Source organism: Delphinapterus leucas, chromosome 20 (genome assembly GCF_059928025.1).
Source record: "Delphinapterus leucas isolate spDelLeu-1000000601 "Yukka" chromosome 20, BTC_Dleu_Yukka2, whole genome shotgun sequence".
Taxonomy (NCBI): Eukaryota; Metazoa; Chordata; class Mammalia; order Artiodactyla; family Monodontidae; genus Delphinapterus; species Delphinapterus leucas.
In genome coordinates, this window is record NC_143148.1 from 53665122 (window position 1) to 53687822 (window position 22701).

The 22701-nt window shown below is 41.8% G+C and overlaps 2 protein-coding genes across 10 annotated transcripts in view; one reads left to right on the forward strand and one right to left on the reverse strand.

The window, feature by feature from the left end:
• CMC2 (C-X9-C motif containing 2) overlaps positions 1-22701 on the reverse strand; it is a 47024-nt gene that overhangs the window by 21214 nt on the left and 3109 nt on the right. The window contains exon 1 of one of the 6 annotated variants that reach the window (XM_022583118.3): positions 1114-2321. The exons of 4 other annotated variants lie outside the window; for them this stretch is intronic. In XM_022583118.3, coding sequence (XP_022438826.1) covers positions 1114-1287 — 174 coding nt within the window. In that variant the 5' untranslated portion in view covers positions 1288-2321. Of the gene's footprint in view, positions 1-1113; positions 2322-22701 lie in introns of those variants that run through there. One more of the 6 variants, XM_022583119.3, reaches the window with a different exon arrangement.
• CENPN (centromere protein N) lies at positions 1552-22002 on the forward strand. 4 transcript variants are annotated; one of them, XM_022583108.3, is made up of 11 exons: positions 1552-1634; positions 4176-4356; positions 5612-5657; positions 7504-7563; positions 7864-7940; positions 13914-14090; positions 15882-15983; positions 17266-17329; positions 18855-18967; positions 20996-21122; positions 21385-22002. In XM_022583108.3, the coding sequence occupies exons 1-11, from the start codon at positions 1603-1605 to the stop codon at positions 21465-21467; spliced, it is 1062 nt and encodes a 353-aa protein (XP_022438816.1). In that variant the 5' UTR covers positions 1552-1602; the 3' UTR covers positions 21468-22002. The 4 variants fall into 4 exon arrangements, with proteins under 4 accessions (XP_022438816.1, XP_022438820.1, XP_022438818.1 ...); XM_022583110.3 differs by having other exon boundaries at positions 1603-1804; positions 21385-22001; XM_089903336.1 differs by having other exon boundaries at positions 1610-1629.

The window sequence follows — 22701 nt, forward strand, 5'->3', positions numbered from 1 at the left end:
CTTAAGGAATGGGCCCAGGTGCAGCTTTCCCTGAACTAATATTTACCAGCACTTACTTGCTGCTGAGCACTCTGTCAGATCACTTGAATTTCAGAGGAAAAAAAATTAGTCCATGAACTTCAACGAACACACAGGCTAGTGAGGGAAGGGACATTCCCCTAAATGCACATAGTAAATGTCCAATAAATGTTTACTGAACGTTGAATATAGGATTACCATGGGTTTGAGAATTGATTCAGACATCGACATAGTTATTTTTTTAAAAAGGTGGGAAATGAGGGTCACTTTAAATCAACCAAACAAGTGCAGAAGCCTGTGTGGATAGAAAAGGAGACACAAGGGGTGTCACAACAGAATTCCTTTGCCAGCGCAAACTTCTTTTACGCATTTACGTCTTCAAATGAAGGCTTCCAGAACTCGGATTTACTGAAGACTCTTCATAAACCACTTACTGTGAAACGCCAAGCTCAGTAATCTTGAAACCCAATAAACGAGATTTGAATGTCACTTTCCTTTAAAAGCGTACTGAGGGTGATCTCACTGGATTCTCGCAACGCAAGACGGATTCGTGGGAACTTTCTCTGAAGCTGAGATGCGCCCTAACAGGCTCCCACCTACCACAAGCAAATCCTAAACGCCTGGATACCCAGTAACAGTAATCATCACACAACGTACTGAGCGCTCACCGCGTCAGACACGGTGCTCAGGGCTTCCCTTCTCACAACCGAGGCGCTGGGTTATACCCACTTCACAGGCGAGGAGGCTGACGCTCGGGGTGAGGAGGAGCTCGCCCAAGGTCACAGGCTCGAGAGCGGCGGCGGGGCCGATTCCCGCAGGCAGTGAAGGTCTACACCGAAGCCGGCTCTCAACTACCAGCGCGCGTCCCAGAGAATGCCCGAGGGCGGGGAGCTCAGGACGACTCCAACGCCCCGGCAACACCCAGCGCAGTGGTCCCAACCCCCCAGGCGGGCGCGAAGTCCCGGCAGGATGGCACACAGCGGGGCGCGCGAGTTTGGGACCTGAGGGGGGACAGGTGAGTGTCCCGCGGCCTCCCCTCACACCTCGGCCACGAAGAGAGCGCTCCTCGGAACGGCCCGGACCCCCGAGACTCACCCGACTGGCGGCCACACCCGGAGAGCGGAAGCGGTATTCACCGGCGAAGACTCTGCACCCAAAAGCCGGCGGCCAGGGCGCCGGAACCCGAACAGCTCCGGGTGGCGAAGGTTCCGCGCCCTCCACGCCTGACCCCGCGAGGCCAGCCCCCACCGCTCGCCGCCCGATGCGCATGCGCCATCCGGCCTGGACAGGCCCATTTTCTGGCGCTGTAGGGGGAGAGCGAGCGAGTCCGCGAAGGCGCGGTAGAGCCTGAACTTTAAGTCGAACCGACGAGCCAGACTTCGTGGCTGGGATTAAAGCATTCAAACAATATTCTCTGCTAAGAAGAGTGAGGCGGGGACTCGGAGAGTTTCACTTCCGTCGCTCTCCCCACACGGTCCCCTGTGCCGAGGGTACAGTCCAAAGTTTTGGCTCCGCCGGGCGGGGCTCCAGGGCGGCGGGAACTGCAATTGGTGGCTTTGAAGGTGCAGCAGGCGGGAACAGCTGATGAGGAGAGAGCCGGCCGGCGATGTGGTACGGTAAGAGGACCCCTGGCGGCATGGCATCGGGCCCCCGAGCGTGGCGGAAGCCTTGAAGAAGCCACGTCCCACGCCTCTGAGGCGACTCTTTCGCGACTGCCGCAAGTCCCAAGGTGTGGGATTGGCCCTTGCTCTCGGGCCGGAGGCTGGGGACTACAGTTGAGGCTGAGGTGAGGAGGGCGATGACGCTGGGCCGTGACGTCACATCCGCCCGTGGTGGGGCGGGGCCTCACGTAGGGCCTGCGTCACGCTGGAGCCGTGCCGAGCTGTCACCGGCTAAACTATCCCAGCCCTGGGTTGCTGCTTTCCCCAGAGTTGAGTGTTCTTGTTTTTGGTTAACCTTGGCGTCCGTCCTTTTTAGTCTTTGCAGCCTCTCGCATTACTCCTGCTGCTCCTTGTGGCAGCTCTTAGGCTGTGCAGATTTCCAGGAAAGTTACTTAAAAGGGACCTTTTTTGTCATGCGTTCATTCAGCTGTTATATCTCGAGCACCAAGCCAAGCACTGTGCTAAGCGCTCAGATGTAGAAAGAAGTTAGCTAATCACAGGGAATCAGAAGAGTTTATTCAAGGGTTTTCCAACTTTATTGATGAGATTCTGTGGACTCTTTCTACCAGAATTCTTTAGAATGGCATTCCCAAAGTTTAGCGGGAATTAAGACTCTTAGTCTTAAAATGCAAAAATCTCAAGCCCTTCTCGGTCCCCCACCCCACCCCCAGTTTAAATCGTTGGAGCCCAGGAATCTGCATTTTAACAACCACCATCTCCAGTGTTTTTGATGGGAGACGTTGGCTTGATATTGTCACCGACTGTTGGACCCTAATCCTTCCCAGGTTGTTTACCTCCTCAGACACGGCTGCTTCAGGAGAGTCTCTAAGACTTCATTCCACAAGTATTTCCACTAGACAGTTCTTGGGCTGACACTGTTCTAGATTCTAGGAATGCAGCTATGAATAAGACAAACATAGTTCCTGCCCTAGTGAAGCTTAATCAAATATTTAATGCAATAAAGCAATAAGCAGGATAATTTCAGATAGTTCTGTAAAGACAAGGTGGGGAAATAACTAGATTGGGTGGTCAGGGTAAGTCTCTCTGTGAAGAAGCATGGCTGAGACCTGAATTACAAGAGTCATGTGAATATGTGCAGAAGAACCTTCTAAGCAGGGGTCACCGCAGATGCAATGGCCCTTAGCTGAAGGGATCCTCTTGTAATAGAGAAACTAGAAGGGCAGTGTAGCTGGAGCTCAGAAAGCCAAGGAGAGAGTGGTAGATGACAGGAAGGCAGGAACCAGACAACGCAGGGCCTTGTGGACCATGGTGAGGATTTCAGTCCTGACATTAAGGCAGGTGGGTCCTGCATATGGACAAGGAAATGAGTCAGGCTCAATTTTCATGATCCTCATGCTGCTCCCACATTCTTAATTCAATTATTTTTCTCTCTAAAGAACTAATCATTCCTCTTTATTTTTAACTATTGTTTTTAGTATCTTTTCAAAGTATTGGGTTGGCCAAAAAGTTCGTGCGAGTTTTGCCATAAGATGTTACAGAAAAACCCGCACGAACTTTTTGGGCAACGCAATATATTCAACTAACCATATATTTTCAGAAGTGGGTGATGGTAATAAAATGTATGCCGTGTTCAACACTTAAATGGTAGAAATACGTCGCAGCCAGGATTCTTTTAGGGGAATCTCCTCTATTTGCCCTTGGAAATCCCATAGTCGTGGTGGAAGCAGGTGAGATTGACAGACTTCTGCCTCTAGTCATAAACGCAGCCCTTCATGATCTCTGACCTCACCTCCTCCTCTGTGCCTTTTCACTCACCACTCTGACCTCTCTGGAGGCCTCCTTCTCCCTGTCCCTTGAAGACCCCGAGGCTTTTGCACTTGCTGTTCCATCTGCCTGGAAAGCTTCTCCACCAGCTAGCCCCATGGCTCACTCTCCCTCCCCCAAGGATTGGCTCAAATGTCACCTTCTCTCTGAGGCCTGCTCTCCATCCCCACCACCCATTGCCAGCCTGCTCCACTTTCACTGCTTCCTAACACCGCTCCGTTTTCTCCTCAGCACTTATCACTTTTAACATTTTTTGTGATTTTCCTGTTGCCTGTCTCTCCCAACTAGAAAGGACGCTCCATATTGGCAGGGATTTTTGTCTTTTTGGTTAAAGCTGTATCTATCCCCAGTGCCTAGAAAAGTGCCTGGCACACACAGGTGCTCAATAATTTGATACATGAATCAGTAAATGAGTGAATGATTCACATGTCATTGCCATCAAAAGATCAAAACACTCTAGCCAGGAAAGGAGGGAGAGCACTAATTTTTAAAAACTCTAAAACATATTTAAATGTACACTTAAGGAGAAAATAGTTTAATCCTCCTGTTGGAACACTGTTCGCAGAGCGCCTGAAAAATGGTAAACATTTGGGTACTTGACCTACAAATCAAAATTCTGGCTAAAAATATCATGCTGAAAATTCACTAAGTTACACTTTTGTGTTTGGTTAATACTTTATCGTGCTGTTTTTGGTTTTGTCTTTACGAAAGTGCCAAAGAGATGGATGAAACTGTTTCCGAGTTTTTCAGGAGGACCATCTTGAAAATCCCATTGACTGAAATGATGACAATACTAAAAACCTGGAATTTTTTGTCTGAAAATCAACTGCAGACTGTAAACTTCCGGCAAAGAAAGGAATCTCTTGTTCAGGACTTGGTTCTGCTTTGTGAGGTAACAGTGTTCAAAATGATTAACCTTGAACATGATGCTACCCTTTGGTTTTTTTCTTTCCTTTCTTTAGTCCGAAAGAGATGTAAGGTAGCTGCTAGGCTGTGAAGTTAGGAGGGCTACGTACCACGATAGCGGAAAAGGAACTAATTTTTTTTTTAATTTACTTTTGTCTGCGTTGGGTCTTCGTTGCTGTGCGCGGGCTTTCTCTAGTTGCGGCGAGCGAGGGCTACCCTTCATTGCGGTGCACAGGCTTCTCAGTGCGGTGGCTTCTCTTGTTGCGGAGCACGGACTCTAGAACGCAGGCTCAGTGGTTGTGGCGCACGGGCTTAGTTGCTCCACGGCATGTGGGATCCTCCCGGACCAGGGCTCGAACCCGTGTCCCCTGCATTGGCAGGTGGATTCTTAACCACTGCGCCACCAGGAAAGCTCCTCCTCATTCATTTTTAAATAAATATACTTTATGACCCAGCAATTCCACTTTGAAATTTACATATATGGAAAACATAATTTTAAAAAGGAGGTATATGTAATATCATAATTGATAAACATTTATATACCTAGTTATAGATATGTAAATATCTATATATAAAGATGTTAACTAGCATTGTTTACACACAAAAAATTGGAAACAACTATACTTAGGAGATTAGATAAATAATATGTCCACATAAAATATTCCTTAACCATTAAAAAGAATAAACTAGATCTTTCTGTGTAACACTGAAAGAAACTATATAATATGCAAACATATAAATGTGTGTGTATAGAGCAGTGGTTCTCAGCTGGGATGATTTTGTCTCCCAGAGGACACAATGTCTGGAGATGTTTTTGGGTGTCAAAACTGTGGGATTGGGGTGCTGCTGGCTTCCAGTGGGTAGAGGCCAGGAATGTTCCTTTACATCCTAGGACAGCTTCTACAACACAGATTTATCTGACTCAAAATGTCACTAGCACCTGGTTGAGAAAACCTGGGATAGAGGAAATCTAGACGGATACCATAGATTAAAAAAAAAAAAAAAAAGTTAAAAGTGATAAATGAGGATTAGATCGGGGGAGAACAGTTGTGAGAACCTGTAATGAGACACGAATCAGAAGGTGTATGTGTTACTTAACAGAAGAGCATAGATGGGAGACAGGTTGTCAGTAAGGTACTGAGAGGGCCCTCATCTGCTCTAAGCAATCCTAAAATGTGCTGTAGATGGGGTAGAACCACACCTATCACCACGATTACTAAAAATGGTATATTCTCTTTCAGGAGAATCGTGCAAGTCTCAATGATGCAGCCCTTTTGGACATCATTTGTAAGTTTTGGTGATTTGTATTTACGCTTAACCAGTCCAGTTTCATCAGAGAGGCAGTTTTGTATGTAACGGCTCAGATTCTAGAGTCAAGTTGACCTGGTTTCATATTTCAGCTCTGTCACTTACCAGTCTTGTGTCCTTTGCCAAGTCACACGACCTTTTTTTAAGCCTCAGACTTTTCCTAAGTAAAATGGACATAATAACAGCTTCTACTTCACAGGATTGTTATGAGGGTTAAATAAGACAAGACTTGAAAAGCCCTTAGCACAGTAACTGGCATACAATAAGCACAGTTAGTGGTTGTTAGGCTTTGTATTATTATTAACAGAATTTGAAAGCACATGTCTGCGAATGTGTTCTAATTACAGTGCAGCCTGTAAGGAACGTAAGGATTAACAGTGACCGTACTTGCACATAGAGTGGTCATGGGGGCACTAAGTGGGAGAGGCACACATGGCTCTGGGGTCTGCATGTGCAACTAGAAGGAAATTGGGCCCCCGGCTAAGATAGGAGACACTAGAGGTGGACCAAGGTTGTCACAAATATCATGGATTAGTCTAGCATGTGTTCTATTTGAGGAAATATCTGCATTTGTATTTAAGTCCTTGCCATTTATCATGAACTTCTACACGGTGTTTAAAAGAATCACTAACGACAAAAAGTTTTTAATCTCCATTATTACGACAGCAACCTTATTCAAAGATCATTTAGCAGGCCATCTGAACTCTGAAACAGAGAACCAAGGAAGAAAATACCGGAAAGAAACAAAACCCTTTGGATGCTATCTTTCAGGGCAGGCATCACATTATACCTGATTACACCTGTTTTGGACAGAACTGGATAATCAAGAATTGTCAGGCCATCGCCATAAATGGGGTGGGATGGGGAGACAAGGATGCCAAGGCACCAAAAAAAGAAAAAACAAAAGACACAGGACAAGAAAAGTACTAAGACAAAGGCACAGCAGGTTGGTGCCCTTGAGTATTGGGGCCAACAGCCCCTCTTATGGGGTGCAGAGCACCTTGGTCCTAGGTCCAAAGACACAGGGATGCAGACCGAGGTCAGCGCAGGGATAGAGTAAAGCCAGGATGACAATGTGTTGCGACTGAACTCAGTAACTTCCTAGGCCCATTTTTACTCCAAGATACTCTTAAGTTTGTAACTCCTAGAGGGTGTCTTCTATATCATACATTCATTCATTCATTCATCAAATATATGTTTAATGCCAGCCAGTGGCTAGATGCTGGGACTACAGCAGTGAACAAGACTCAGTCCAATATCCCACAGGTACAAGCAGTGTAAAAATGAACATCTAAATGTATGCTGTAATGTCAGGTAATGGTAAGTACTATGATGGAAACTAAAGCAGGGCGGGATGGGGGGTCGATTTTGGTAGGGTGTTCAGGGTAGGCCATTCTACACTGTGGCATTTTAGTAGAGACCAGAATGAGATGTGCAACGAGCTAGGAGAAGAGTGCTCCAGACTAAGGAAAGCCGATAGAAACACCAGTTCCAGGAGCACATCATCCCTGGCTTGCCGCATAGATGCAGCAGTCTGTGGAGTAGACCTGTGTGGACAGAATAAATGGTCTAAGAATAAATGCTAAATCTCTACTATGTTGAGTAATTCTTTATGACTTGTTTTATTTGTCTGGAGTAAATTTAATCCATTTAAAATTTATATTTTGAATAAAGATCTGTATAACTTAATTTGTAAATTACTGTTAATTTTCTCCACTTTCACATTATTAAAAATATGTATTTATAAGTTGAAAGTTCTCTGATATGATAGTTACTCGAAAGTTCTCTTGATATGATAGTAATAAGCTCTTCCTCCCTGTCTCAGATACTCAATTTCATCGGCATCAGAAAGTTTGGGATGTTTTTCAGATGAGTAAAGGACCAGGTAATGTTTTCCATTTTTAACTGAACACTTGTATTTGATGTTTTGGCAATTTAAAAATGAGTAGCAGTTTGTTCCTCTTAAGTCTCTTTTCTTTCCAAATGCGGTGATTATTACTCATGTATAGAAAAATGAGAAATATATCTGGTGATGCTCTGTCAGGGGTACCAGCAGCGTTTGTGTGATTTGATCATTACTGCTCTTTGAGGTTACACCAAATGCTTATCTTCAGGATCTTTGTAAATGTATTGAAGACACTGTAGCTCCCTTGATTCTTCTTGATTTTTCTTTTCATTTTGACAGGTGAAGACACTGACCTTTTTGATATGGAACAATTCAAAAGTTCATTCAAGAAAATTCTTAAGAGAGCATTAAAAAATGTAAGAATAAAATTTATCTGAATTTCCATAAAATTCAATTTCATGGCATCTGTGCACTTAAAATTCGCTACTACATTCTTTTTTTCAATTTGTAAGAATTTCAGTTAGTAATATTCCATACTGTTCTATTCCATATCAAAGACAAACTCTACTCGGTGTAAAAACTTTCCTCTCCCCTTACCTCTCAATTCAGGGGCACTGCTTGTTTCTCAAGAGCAGCACTGCCCAGTAGGACTGTACAACGATGGAACTGTTCTAGATCAGCACCGTCCAAGACCCAGCTAGCAGCCACATGTGGCTGGTGTGACTGAGAAACTAAAATGTTCGTCGTGTTTAACTGTAATGAATTTTAGTTAAATGGCCCTAGGTGGCTCGTGGTCACAACGTTAGGGTAGCTCGAGAGCACAGAAGAGTCCTCAGCTGCCAGTCCGTTTCCACAGGTACCACCTCAACATCTTATCCTAGGTTGAGATGATTGCTTTTTTTTTTTTTTTTTTATATTGGAGTATAGTTGATTAGCAGTGATGTGTTACAGGCATACAGGAAAGTGATTCAGTTATACCCATACAAGTATCCATTCTTTTTCAAATTCTTTTCCCATTTAGGTTATTACAGACTGTTGAGCCAAGTTCCCTGTGATATGCAGTAGGTCCTGAGGTGGTCACTTTTTAACAGCCTCCCCTCCTTCATTCCCTTTCCACCTTACTCTGCCTTAGTCCTTGCATATAAAGACATGCCAAACCCTGTCCCATTCGCTGTGCACTGCCCGTCCTCTCTGGCATAGTGGTGTTCCCTCTTCTCTGATAAACTCCTTGACCTGCCTCTCCATCCCCTTACCTCATCCTGTCTCTAACTGGTCCTGCTTTCTACTTACCCACCTGTCACTGAACATATTCCCTCATCTCCTTTCTTATAATGACCCTCTGTGTGTGCTGTGAATCCATCTCCTATGTCCTCATCCAACATACCTGCTTTATTTTCCTCTGTTCTCTTGCATCCTTAATCTCTTGCCTCTTCTGATTCCTACTCTACTGCTTATAAGTGTGCTCAGGTCTCAGTAAAAGTACATCCTTTCCCTAGGCTCATCCTCAAGCTCTGTTCTTTCTGCCACAAGACTCTTGGAGGGAAATATTTCTTCTTGCTCCGGATGTGTCCCACACGTGGAAGCAATCTCACTGGCCCCTCCTCACCACCCCCTTCACTTTCCTCCAGCAGGAGCAGGGCCTTAGCCTGAGTGAGAGCAGCTGCCTGCAGGCAGCACCTACTCTGGTCTGTTCCTCCAGGACCGGCTCTGCCCCTGCAGGGAGACCACTCAGAGCGGTCCTGCCAGTTACCATGTAGGCTGCTCTGCCTGCTTCTGGATTTGGTATCAGGAGGGCCACTTGCCTGGAGCAAACTCCCCATTCCTTTAATCGCTGTATTTTTTAAAACATTTCAATAACCCTTAAGACAAGTCAACCCGGCCCCTATCCCCAATTACTCTCCTTTGTCAAAAATGTCCTGTTTCTCCAGATGAATCTTAGAAACATTTTCTCAGGTTTACAGAACAAAACAAAATCTTCAGCCATTTGAGTAGGGGTGCATTTATTTATTTTTTGACTGTGCCACACGGCTTATAGAATCTTAGCGGCCTGACCAGCGACTGAACCCAGGACCTCAGCAGTGAGAGCGCAGAGTCCTAACCACTGGACCACCAGGGAATTCCCTGCATTTAATTTATAAATTAATTCAAAGAAAATTGTGAACCAAGAGAAGGTATGTCTCCTTTTTTTTTTAATTCTGTGAATAAGCAAGCACTTTTTTTTACCTTGCTCCTAAGTTCTTATTTTGGATTATATTATTTGAAAACTCTTCTTACCATGAAATTATGAACTTTGCAGACATTACAGGAGAGTCCTGTCTGGACTGTGGCTGTGGCACATGCACCTGCTTTTTTTTTTTAAACAAAGAGCCTCATTACCACATGACCCCTGGCCAGCCCTCCACAAGTGTTGTGGATATGTGGTTTGGACCCTTTTGGAAGCAGCCTTCTTGTGAAGCTGAACATGACTGGCTAACTCATCTTGAGAAACACTCGTATCTCTCTCTCTCTCTCTCTCTGGTCCAGTTCAGAGTTTATCTGCATCTTCCCTCCCAGCACCTTCTCACTTGATGGTCTTTCCTGTCCCTGTTTTAGGCACCAGGAACTTCTGTTCTTTTAACCCCAGGCCACTGCCCTCACCAGGCATGGAGAAAAGAGTCTGAAACACTCACATTTCCTCCCACTTTGATGCCCATGTATTTCAGTTGTTAGATTTCTCTTTTCTTATCACTACCAAAAGCTTTTGCCTCCTGAATGAATTTCAGGCACACTAGCGGGGGAGGCTGGGGGGACAAAGGAGCTTTTTTACTGATCATATCTGTCCTGCTTGAAAGGCCAGCTAGAGAGTGACGTGCTTTGTATACTGCAGGTTTTAGATGAGGATAAGCAGGTAAAGGCCGTGTGTCTTCTCTGTCTCCCCGTCTCTCTACTCCGAGCTGGCCCACGTGTCCTCAGCCCTTTCCTCAGCTGACTGAGGACTCCCGGCTTATCTTCACCCTCCTCCACATAACTTAACTAGTGGCTGGATAACTCCGCTTTCCCAAAGGCTGATGATGGTGACGTCATGACAAATAGCACCTCCTGGTGCCCAGGAGTGAAGAGTGACTCACCTGCTGCTCTAGGACAGGCACCTTAACCCTTTTGTGCCAAGGACCCTTTGGCTATTAGTGAAGCTTATGGACCACTTCTCAGAAGAGTGTATTTAAATGCTATAAAATAAAATCCATAGACTCACAGGGGAAACAAATGGTATTAAAAATACAGTTAAGGTATTAAAATGGCAAATTGTGATAAGTAATGCATGTGCTTCTTTATTAACACAATAAATAATCTCATGATGGGTCTAAAAGCAACTAGTTTCAAAGTACTAATAGGTGTAAATGATATTTTTGAGGCATGTGCAACAATTATAATATGATAAGAGTATTTGGGATTTCTATGGACAACAAAGTAACGGGTCTTAAAATTCCACTGTTTTGATGCCTACTTTCCAGTTGAAGGAGATGCTAAATTTCAGTTAGAAATTAGTACAAATAAAGATGAAATTTTTCCCCGATCAAGTCCACAGATGCCCTGAATTCTAACCATGGACTTCAGGTAAAGAACTCCTGCCCTGAACCAATGGGGGAGAGAAGCTGATATGAAAGGACACAGGGAGCCTAACTGCGGAGTGATGGGTGGAGAGTGAGTGAGTGAGTGTGTGTGTGTGTGCATGTGTGTGTGTGTGTGAGAGAGAGAGAGAGAGAGATTAACTGCACATCATACCAGGTAAAACTCTTCAAAATACAAAGTTCTTGGAAAAACTTACAAAGAAGAGACAAACTAAAAACTGCTTCAATCGTAAGGTAGCACATTTTTTGTCCCTTTCTATGCCTGTATCATGTAGTATAATAATGATGGTCTGTGTTAAGTATGTTAATGTGTTAAATATGTGGTGATTCTTTGTATTGTAAGCTTCATTTGATTCTGACGCCAAACATACGTATGTTCAGTAGCTTGTGGGCCTTGGCCAGTTACTGACAGTTGATGGCTAGTGGAGGATACCCTGGCCAAGAGAACAGTCCCAGTTTCGCCAAACCATTTAGGACCCTTGGCCACACTCGTTTATGTCATCTTAAATTTTTTTCTTTTTAAATTTTTTGCCTGTTCCACATGGCATGTAGGATCTTAGTTCCCTGACCAGGGATCAAACCCGCGCCCCCCACATTGGAAGCACGGAGTTTTAACCACTGGACCACCAGGGAAGTCCCTTGGCTGCACTCGTTTAAGCTTGAGCAATATTAATCTGAGCTCTCCTCTGTGAAACGCTTTATCCCAGGTATTGCAGGAGGATATCCATTGAGGTAGTTTCTTGGGAAAATAATAAATATCTATATTTGGGCCCTGCCTCTACAAGTATCTGAGTATCTTCTTTACTTTAAGAATGTGAGATGGAGCATCGGCCAGCCGGACCAGGATTACACTGACTCTGTGGACGCCCTTTCCTCTTAGCCTACTGATTTTTAACCTTTTTTTGGACTATAGACCCTTATGAACATTTTGATAAGTCGCACAGCACCTCTCTAGAAAAGCACACCTTTAGACATGTCCATCCAATGGTGCATCCAATTCAGGAGGTCACAGACCTCTTTAAGTCCCTTCATGAGCCCTCACTTAAGTTATCCTCATTCTAGACTAGAGACTACCTGACTCCGTTGAATGCTACCAATTTTCTCCTAGCGAAAATGTGCCCTCCGTACACTACACTCAATGTTGACTTTACACACTTATTTTCTTTTGTAATGTGATGCAAAGAGGCTATTCAGAATAAGATCCTGTCCTCTTCCATTCAAGCTGGCAGAGGTCCACTGCATGCCTGTTGGGGCCGAGGGTTGTGCTGTTCATCTAGGGGAAGGTCAGACTGCTCTGTACCCTCCATGCCCCTTGTCTTGGGTTCCTTGTCTGATACACTGAGGAAATTTGGGGAAGCAACCAGATAAAGAGTGGGCAGAGTCAAAATACAGTCGGCCCTCCATATACATGGGTTCAACATCCATGGATTCAACCAACCACAAATTGAAAATATTCGGGAAAAAAAATTCTAGAAAGTTCCAAAAAGCAAAACTTGAATTTGCTTTGGGTCAGCAACTGTTTACATAGCATTCATGTTGTACTTATGATTATTTACATAGCATTTACTTTCTATTAGGTATTATAAGTAACATGGAAATGATTTAAAGTATGTGGGAGAATCTCACAGGTTATTTGCAATTACTACACCATTTTATATGAGACTTGAGCATCCTCGGATTTTGGTATCCTGAGAGGGGTATCTGAGAGGGTTCCTGGAACCAATCATCCAGAATCCTTAGGGACAACTGTGACTGCCTTCTTTGCTAATGTCAGCAGCCATGTGATCACCAGGAATAAGATACAAGAGGGAGGAAATAAAGAGATGTGGGCAGGGGATTCCCTGGTGGTCCAGTGGTTAGAATTCCACGCTCTCACTGCCAAGGGCCCGGGTTCAATCCCTGGTCAGGGAACTAAGATCCCACAAGCTGCACAGCACAGCCAGGAAAAAAAAAAAAAAAAACCAGGGATGTGGGCAAGCCAAGTGTGCCTGTCTCAAGTATCTCCAGGGTCTGAGCTGCAAGGGGGGCTAATAATCTAGGAGTGAGCTATTAATTCCATAGAAACTGGCAATCATATTTAAAAGTTTAGAAAGGTCTATATTTTATCCATGAAATGGAAACCATGTAGAATTTCTTATATTCTCGCTATGTAACTTTGCTTTGGGGTAATTTTTAGCACCTGAGCTAAATGCGTAAAAGCATTAGGATTAGTATTTTTTTAAGCCCATTGCTACATAGAAATCTTACTATTAAACTTTACAGTGCATGCTAGGTCTGTGTTCAATGCTAAAAATGCTTCCTTATAAGATATCTCATTTGTGAGGCTGCTTTGCTTCATAAACTCTTACAGTTTTTCAGGACAAAGCCCAAGAAATATTTGAAAATTTCTGATGTCATATCCTGCTTGTAGGATTTAAAATTTTTTCCTTCCAAAAGACTTTGCAAGGCACGAATGTATCTTTACAAAACGACCACAAAATACTTTCCCAAAGATTTCCCAAAACACTGTAATGAAGAGTAGGAGAGGGACTTCCCTGATGGTCCAGGGGTTAAAACTCCATGCTTCCACTGCAGGGGGCATGGCTTCAATCCCTGGCTGGGGAACTAAGATCCTGCATGCCTCACAGCATGGCCAAAAAATAAAGTAGGAGAAAAGACTGCCAGACCTCAGCCAGTGTGCAAGATTATAATAACATCCTTCACCCCTAAGAAGCACCTGTTGTTGGTGCCACATGAGACTTTAATTAGGAAACTTACATCTTTTGTTTTTTTTTAAATAAGGTGACAGTCAGCTTCAGAGATGCTGAGGAGAATGCAGTATGGATTCGAATTGCCTGGGGAACACAGTATAGAAAGCCAAACCAGTACAAACCTGCTTACGTGGTGTATTATTCCCAAACACCATATGCCTTCACTTCTTCCTCCCAACTGAAAAGCAATCTACCCCTTCTGGGTCAGGTATGGAACCAATTACTATAAGCTATAATGCTGTATTATCCTTATCTCAGGTCCGTGTAGGTTTAAACTGCTCAATATCATTTGATATAAAATGCGACCTGTAGGGGGACTTCCCTGGCGGTCCAGTGGTTAAGTCTCCGCGCTTCCACTGCATGGGGCACAGGTTCAGTCCGTGGTCAGGGAACTAAGATCCAGTATGCTGCACGGCGCAGCCAAAAAAGAAAATACCACCTGTAATTCTTTATCTCCTAAAATAAGAAGCAGAAAACGTTATTATTCTACAAGTGAGGACAGCATAAGCGTTGGTTTAGAACTCTTCATTACTGTCTTATAATTGAGAAGTAGTACACAATCAAGGTAAAAATCCAACCAACATAGAAGTCTCTGAACAGTCTTTTAAGACTCCATACCCTTCTGCGCAATCCCATTCACCCAAAATAACTGCTTTTAACAGTTCTGCTATTTCCTTTCAGAAGATGTTTTATTACAAAAACCACACTGGTACATAGGGTCTGTAATTTGCTTTTTCTAACTTAACAGAACATTTCAATGAGGTTACATATGAATGTACCTCACTACTTTTTCATGACCTCATCGTTTACTTATTAATGAGCATTATTTTCATTTGTAACCATTTTCCCCACATTGCGTACACAAGAAGCGTGCTTTAACAGCAGATGGTCCTCTGGTCAGAGCCTGCTTCTGTTTATGGTTCTGCCTTTGGTGTCACAGGCTTCCTAGCATCTTCCCCCAAATAAGCCATCCCTAAATTAGCCTGGCAACTGCTGCTGCTTCCACCGTCTTAACATTCACAACTACAATGGTGCTTCAGTTGGTTCCAGAGCTGATTGTAGATAAGCAGCTCTGCCATCCTGGCTGCATCATCTCTAGTGCCAAGTAGAACACCAAGTCCTCCAGGCAGGCGGACTTGTCATTTAAATTCCTTTGGTGTCTACTGAAATGGCAGAAAGATTGCTACTGCTGCTCACTTCTATTTCTTTCTAACACTTAAGTCTCCTTTACATTTGGAGTCTCTTCCTCCATAATAAATGGTGGTTTTCCATCCACTGACAGCCAGGTGAGTCCACCCTGTCCCACCTAGTTTAAACATCACCCCAAAAACTAATGTTCTTTTCTAATGTGTATCTTAAGGCAAACTTATTTCTACCCTCTAGTTCCAGGTAAATACCTTATTCTATTAATTCTGTTTCAGTCTTCCAACTTGTTTCCCCAGACGATGGGAAGCTTTTATAAGTTGCATTTAATTTGCACTTTTTTCTTCAAAATTTGTCCTAGAGCGTACATACATATTTGCATTTTTGTATGGCAGTATCGTAGTATTAATGACTAGTAATCAAAAACGGTAACATTTGAGTATTCACTGTTTATTCTTAACTCTGAATTTCATTTATTATAATTCCTAACTTTAAACAGGATCACTTTGGGATTTCCCTGGCAGTCCAGTGGTTAAGAGTTGTGCTTCCACTGCAGGGGGCACGGATTTGATCCCTGGCTGGGGAACTAAGATCCCACATGCTGCTTGGTGCGGCCAAGAATTAAAAAATAAAATTTTTTTTAATAAAAAAAATAAACAGGATCACTTTTCTAAAAATGGTATTACAAAAGACCTTACATTTGTGAGAATCTTAATGCCATTAGCCCCTGTTTTTGTTTTTCAAGCTGAGTAACAGGCCATGAGATTTAATTGTTCTGGATTTTTTCCTGAACAAGTATTGTAAATACAGAGATAGACACAGTAATGCTAATAGTCTTGCTAATTTTCACTTCAAGGCACTGACAGTTGCTAGCAAACACCATCAGATTGTGAAAATGGACCTCAGAAGCCGGTATCTGGACTCTCTTAAGGCTATTGTTTTTAAACAGTATAATCAGGTGAGCCCATCAGTGACTCTATTTAAAGTGAAGTCTCCATTTTCTCTTTCACACATAATTTAGAAGCTGAGCAGGTGGGAAAGTCTACCTCCAGCGATAGGAGATCACGTCAGATATCCCTGAAGTGCAGAAAGTTTTCAGTTAATATGAAAGGAAACAATATAATTTCTCTCTCATCTTTTTATAGTTGCGTTGTATTTTATACTGCCCATTAGTCATTGGGGTCTATGTTATAGGTCCCCGTTTCCAAATCATCTATTCCAATCAGAATTTATTTTCTCTTCAGAGTAACTCGACACTGTCTTTTGAAGCTGATTATATTATTCTGTTCTGCAAGAGAGAAGCAGAATTTTTTGTCCCATCAGTCAAGCAGGTGATACAGGAGTTGGAAGTAAAGGAGAAGGCATTGGTTTATTAAGTCCCACAATTTATTTGTCAAAATTATTTGAACACATTGTTCCCCTTTGATGATAAGAACGGATCTGGCCTTGCTCCCAGGCTCAGGGGTGGTTTTTTTTGTTTTTTTTTTTCCTCTGCATGGCATCTGTGTGCTCAGATGTTCACATTCCTATAGGATTGTTAAGGCTCTGTGTATATCTTTGAGCCCTTAGGTATGTTATACTTATGTATTTTCATCTGTTCTAAGTAGAAAGAAGTGATGGCTCTCTGCAAGCTACTCTTTAAGGAAAAAATCTAACGTTAAGAAGTTAGATAATGATTTTCTCCCACAGCAGCCCCTCCCTCTTACCTACCACCCTCCTACCAAATTGCTATCAATGGTTCTCCTATGACAGTTGCATTTCTAGGAAAATTCATATTGTCAAACACTTAATTATAAAAGCAATGGCTTCAGTGGGGAAAGTAAGCGAAGGGGTCTGAGAGGTTCAGACTTACAATAGGAAAGTTATTTTTCGATAAGGAATCTCAGCAAATTTTTTACAGTTATAAAGACATATATATAAAGCTGAAACATCACGTTGTAAATGCTGCCTCTGATTCCTCTAGCTTTTGCATTCACCAGCTATACTTCTTCCAGATCCATTTTTTACGTTAACAAGGTACAGAGCTCCTCAAATAAAGCAGCCATGTTGCTGGCATTCTCTGCCAACATCGCTCTAGGAGAAATGCTCAACTCAGTCTGCAAATGGCCTCAAATCTTTGTGTTGGGAAAAACTAAAGATAAGATTTGCCATATTTTTGTGCATTAAAAGCAATTAATATCTATACTTCAAGGTGATAAAATTAGGAAAACATTCACTTTTTTCTTTTTTCTTTTTCCTAGACCTTTGAAACTCACAACTCTACTACACCTCTACAAGAAAGAAGCCTTGGGCTAGATATAAATAGTATGTGTGTTTTAAGATAAAAACTGAAATTTGCAAGGACATTCCTTTTCAGATTTCTGTCACCCAGGAAAACATTTATGTACCAGGATGTGATTCAAAAGTATTTACTGTTTTCAGAAAATTGAAAATTACATTTCTGTTGAAGTGGGGAAGCTAAGCTACCATAATCTCTTTTAGAATTTACTAGACTGGCATCTAATAATAATCAGAACAAAAACAAAAATTAACTAACAGTTGTTGAGCATTTCTTCTGTGCCAGGCACCATACTAAGGTGTTTATATGAGTCATTTCCTATTTCTTCACAGCAGTCCCATGAACAAGCTCTTTTCATCAGGAAACTGGGTTTCAGAGAGGTTTAGTAACTTGTGAGGCAAAATCACATAGCTAGGAATCGGCAAAGCCAGGAGTGAAATCCGAATCTGAGTCTGGAGCCCAGGCTCTTAATGCTTCCTGAGTACTTTATTGCATCTCACAGGTATTGCATTATTTACAAATTGAAGGTCTGTGGCAACCCTGCGTTGAGCAAATCTCTCAGCGCCATTTTTCCAACAGCATTTGCTCATTTCACGTCTCTGTGTCACATTTCCATAATTCTCACAATATTTCAAACTTTTTCATTATTATTATATTTGTTACGGTGATCTGTGATCAGTGATCTTTGATGTTACTACTGCAAAAAGATTACAACTCCCTGAGGGCTCAGATGATGGTTAGCATTTTTTAGCAATAAAGTACTTTTTAAATAAGGTATGTACATTGTCCTTTTAGACATAATAGTGTTGCACACTTAATAGACTGCAGTACAATATAAACATAACTTTTATATGCACTGGGAAACCAAAAAATTCATGTGACTCACTTTATTGCAGTGGTATAGAACTGCACCCGCTTATCTCTGAGGTGTGCCTGTAATCAGAATTGTTACCCTGTTGCTACTCACAGGTGACATGAGTCCTTTCCTAGAAAACCCAGGAGAATATAGTATGAAACTACTAATGTAGATCAGAAAGTTCAGAAAAGTGATGGGGTACAATATAGATTTATAAAAATGAAAATGTTCCTCTCTCTTGGCAGTGATTTGGCAGTAAAATGAAATGGTACAGCCATTATGAACTAAACATATTTATGACTTTCCAATGGCATAGGAACTGCTATTGATGTCATGTTAAGTAAAGAAAGCAGGATACAAAATTGTGTGTATTTTATAATCCCAGTTTAAAAAATACATATCTTTTTATTCACTGAAAAAAGGGTTAGACAAATAGATTAAAATGTTAACAGTACTTATCTCTGTGTGGTGGAATTATGGGTGATTTTTATTTTCTCTTACCAGCCTATACTTTCCAGCTTTTCAACAATAAGAAATTATTACAATCGAGAAGAAACAGTAAACATTATTTTTAAGTTATGCAAGCAAGTTGAAAGGTTAGGAATGAAAGGATGATACTTTATGGATGAAATATATATTATTATAATAATATTAAATATATAACAGCTGTTTGTCTTGAAATCTTCCATCTGTAGTGGATTCAAGGATCATTCATGAAAACAAAACAGAAAAAGAGAGGGTCCAGAGAGTGACTCAAGAAATTTTTGGAGACTATCCACAACCAAGACTAGAATTTGCACAATATAAGGTAGGACACTGCTATAAACTAACTACAACTTATCAAGATTTTTTAAAAAGAACTAAAACTAAGTGGAAAACAGATCTAAGAAACTGTCTCTTATTCATTTGTCACTTTAATGTTGTATAAGAAGTTTATGAGTTAAAATAGACTTCTTTATCATATTTAGTAAGTTCCTCTGTTGCAAAGGAGACCTTTGGAAATTTTGAATTTGCCTTTTCATTTCACCTTTCATATTAATTCAGTTATGTATAACCAGCTGTGATCTGTATTTTTGAGAAAAAAAAAAAAAGGTAGGTTATACCTTTCTAGCCCACCCACACCTAGAACAATGCTTGCACATGGTCAGTGCTCATAAATACTTATTAAATAAAAGAGTGAATAAATAAGTCATTACAAAGCCCAGTTGGCATCACGTGGAGAAAACCCAGCAGCCTGCAAACCTGGCTCATTACAGAAGCTTGCCCACCAGGAAAGCCAGGTGCGGGGCAAGCCCATGGCCACCATTAGAAGAATTCAAGGCTTATATCATGATCACGCTAATCTAATACTCATGCTCATACTCGTAACACCCTCCTCCCCTCAGACCTTCCAATAAAATTCTTTCTGCTTAGAAGGAACCTTCTGCAGCTACGAACCACACTTTAACTCTACCATTGATCTGCTCACTCAGGCCCACTGCCTGTTTGGTTTGATTTGTTTTTAGTGGGAAAAGTTGACTGACACCTTTCAAGTTATGCTCCCTGAATGGCAGGTTTCAACCCGTTTCTTTTAAACAGCTCACACTCTTAAGAAAGTCATTCTCAAAGTGTGGTCCCTGGACCAGCAGAATCAGCCTCAGCTGGGAATACGGGTAAGAAAGGCAGGTTCTTGGCCCCATTCTAGTCCTACTGGATTGCGGACTCTGGAGGTGGGTCCCAGACAGTTCACAAGCCCTCTAGCCGATTCTGCACAGAGAACCACTGATCTAGGATACATAAGATTTAGTCCACAAAACTTCTCTTTATACGCATCTTAGAATGGGTCTATTCTATAAGTCAAGGCATACATTTTTTCATACCTGCTACTAATTTTTCCCTACGTTTTCTATTTTGAAAAATGTCAAACCTTCAGAAAACATGCAAGAATATTACAATGAGCATTCATTTCCCCTTTGTTTCAAAATTTACCAATGGTTAACATTTTGCCACATCTGCTTTCTTTCTCTTTCTTTATTCTGAACCATTTGAATTAACTGCAGACATTACTCACCCTCTAAATATTTCAGCATTCTGTCTCTAAATTTTAAGGATCATTTTAAGTTAAAAAAAATAAAATGAAGTTAGAATCTAAGAGCCAAGTACCTACTGAAGTAACAGTACTTATATATTTGATGATATGAAGGAACTGTTATTAATTTTTTTAGGTGTAGTAATGTTATGGGGGTGAAGTTTTGAAAAAGAGTCCTTTTTAGGACTCTTTTAGATACATTGGAATATTTGCAGGTGGGATACTATGGTGTCTTGGATTTGCTTGGAAATAATCCAGTGGGGGTGGGCAGTAGGGAACGGAAGGCAGGGTAATAGATGGAACAAGACAAGTCATTGTTTCAGCTGGGTGATATGCACATGGGGACTCATTACACTGTGCTCCTCGCTTTTGTATGTTTTCTAAATCTTCTATAATAAGAAGTTAAACTGCGGTAGTGACTCAAAACACAAGACATTTTTACATCGAAATGACAGATTACAAAAAACTGCTCATTTTCCATTAAGAATGCAAACCTAATGCTCAGGTAAAGGGCATCTGAGGGCGGAACTGACATGCAAGGTCTCCTGTGTGTCAGGCACTGTGCACGCTTGGCCTTTTGCATGCGATATTGTTGGATATACTGGTTGCCCTCAATGTTTGCAATTAGCAAATTAAATGGTTCCCACCCCCATTAGTCCCTGTGTTTCTTGATAACAAGAATTAGTGAAATACATAATCCTATTTCTTTATATTTTGCCATTGCAACTGATATATTTAATCGTCACTTAAAAATATATCTGTTGACAGCTTGAAACAAAATTCAAAAGTGACCTAAATGGGGGCATCCTGGCTGAGAGAGAAGAACCCCTCCGGTGCCTAGTTAAGTTCTCTAGCCCCCATCTTCTGGAAGCACTGAAATCCTTAGCACCAGCCGGTAAGTAGTCAGGACACTTCATCAGCCAGAAGAATTAACAACATACTACATTCGACCCTCTCTTTGCTGACTAATTGCCCCTGAGCTTTCTCATGGCTCTAGTCTGCTATCCCATCATGCCCTGTTTTGCATATTCTGCTTCACTTAATGGGGGTCCATGATCCACCCTCTAATCTCGGTCATTTTTAAACTGACTCAAATCGTTGTCCCTGTGATTATTTTCATTTTCTTTTCTTTTCTTTTTTTTTTTTTTTAATTTCAGGTATTGCAGATGCACCACTTTCTCCATTGCTCACTTGCATACCCAATAAGGGAATGAATTATTTTAAAATTAGAGATAAATAATATGTATGTGGTTTTGTAAGCACAGCATCCTTGACTGTATTGCATATGCATTTTTTAATGAGTAGCTGGATAGCTTCTATCTGCAAACTTGTTTTAGAGATTAATCCTTGATGTTGATGATTTAGAAATGTTCAGTATAATTCTTGGGACTGATTCTTTCCTCCTCCTGCAAAGCATAGCAGTTGTGGGACTTTAAGATGTGACAGGATGTCATTTCTCTCACTCCTGTCTCTCCTCAATCCTGGAGAGGTTTGGTTCCAGTTGCTGGTTTCCAGGGATTTTCTCTTAAGCCTTGGATCACAGAAAGAAGCAACAAGAAACTATACCCAGCCCGAAACTTTCCAGAAGAACCATAAAATTGGTCCATTCAAAAGGTAGAATTGGGCCCATTAAGTTATTATTGCAGGAGGTAGCCTATCAGTTGATTCAGCTATATAAAATAATGATTTCATTGTAAATATGGTACTTCTCGTCTATTTTATCATACATATGGCATTCGAACTGACAGATAATATACAGGTTTGTGAATAAAGATATTTAAAAATGGGTGTATTGGTCACTTGTGGTGAAAATCCTTCAGTGATCATCACTAAATTGCATGTCCTTTTACAATAACACTTTAAAATCTACTCCCTATCTTGATCCACAAAGGATTTGGGGTTATAACAACATATGTTACAATTATGATAAAATTAAAAGGTGAGGGGCTTCCCTGGCGGCGCAGTGGTTAAGAATCCAACTGCCAATTCAGGGGACACGGGTTCGAGCCCTGGTCCAGGAAGATCCCACATGCCGCGCAGCAACTAAGCCCGTGCGCCACAACTACTGAGCCTGCGCTCTAGAGCCCGCGAGCCACAGCGACTGAGTCCACGTGCTGCAACTACTGAAGCCACGTGCCTAGACCCTGTGCTCTGCAACAAGAGAAGCCACCACAATGAGAAGCCCGCGCAACACAACGAAGACCAAACACAGCCAAAAATAAATTAATTAATTTTTAACAAAAAATTAAAAGGTGAGGAAATCTGGGCAAATGAAGGACAGAAAAAGAATAGCAGGACAAAATAAAACTAGAGGTAAGATTACCACGTAAGAACATACAAGTGCCTCCTCAACTGCTAGAATAAAAGGGAAAATTTGGATGGCGTTAGCCAGTGGCCAAAGCAGAGGAGAAAAACACCAATTTAAATGAGATATTTAAAAACTAGTATATCAGTTACTTCTGATGAAAATCAAA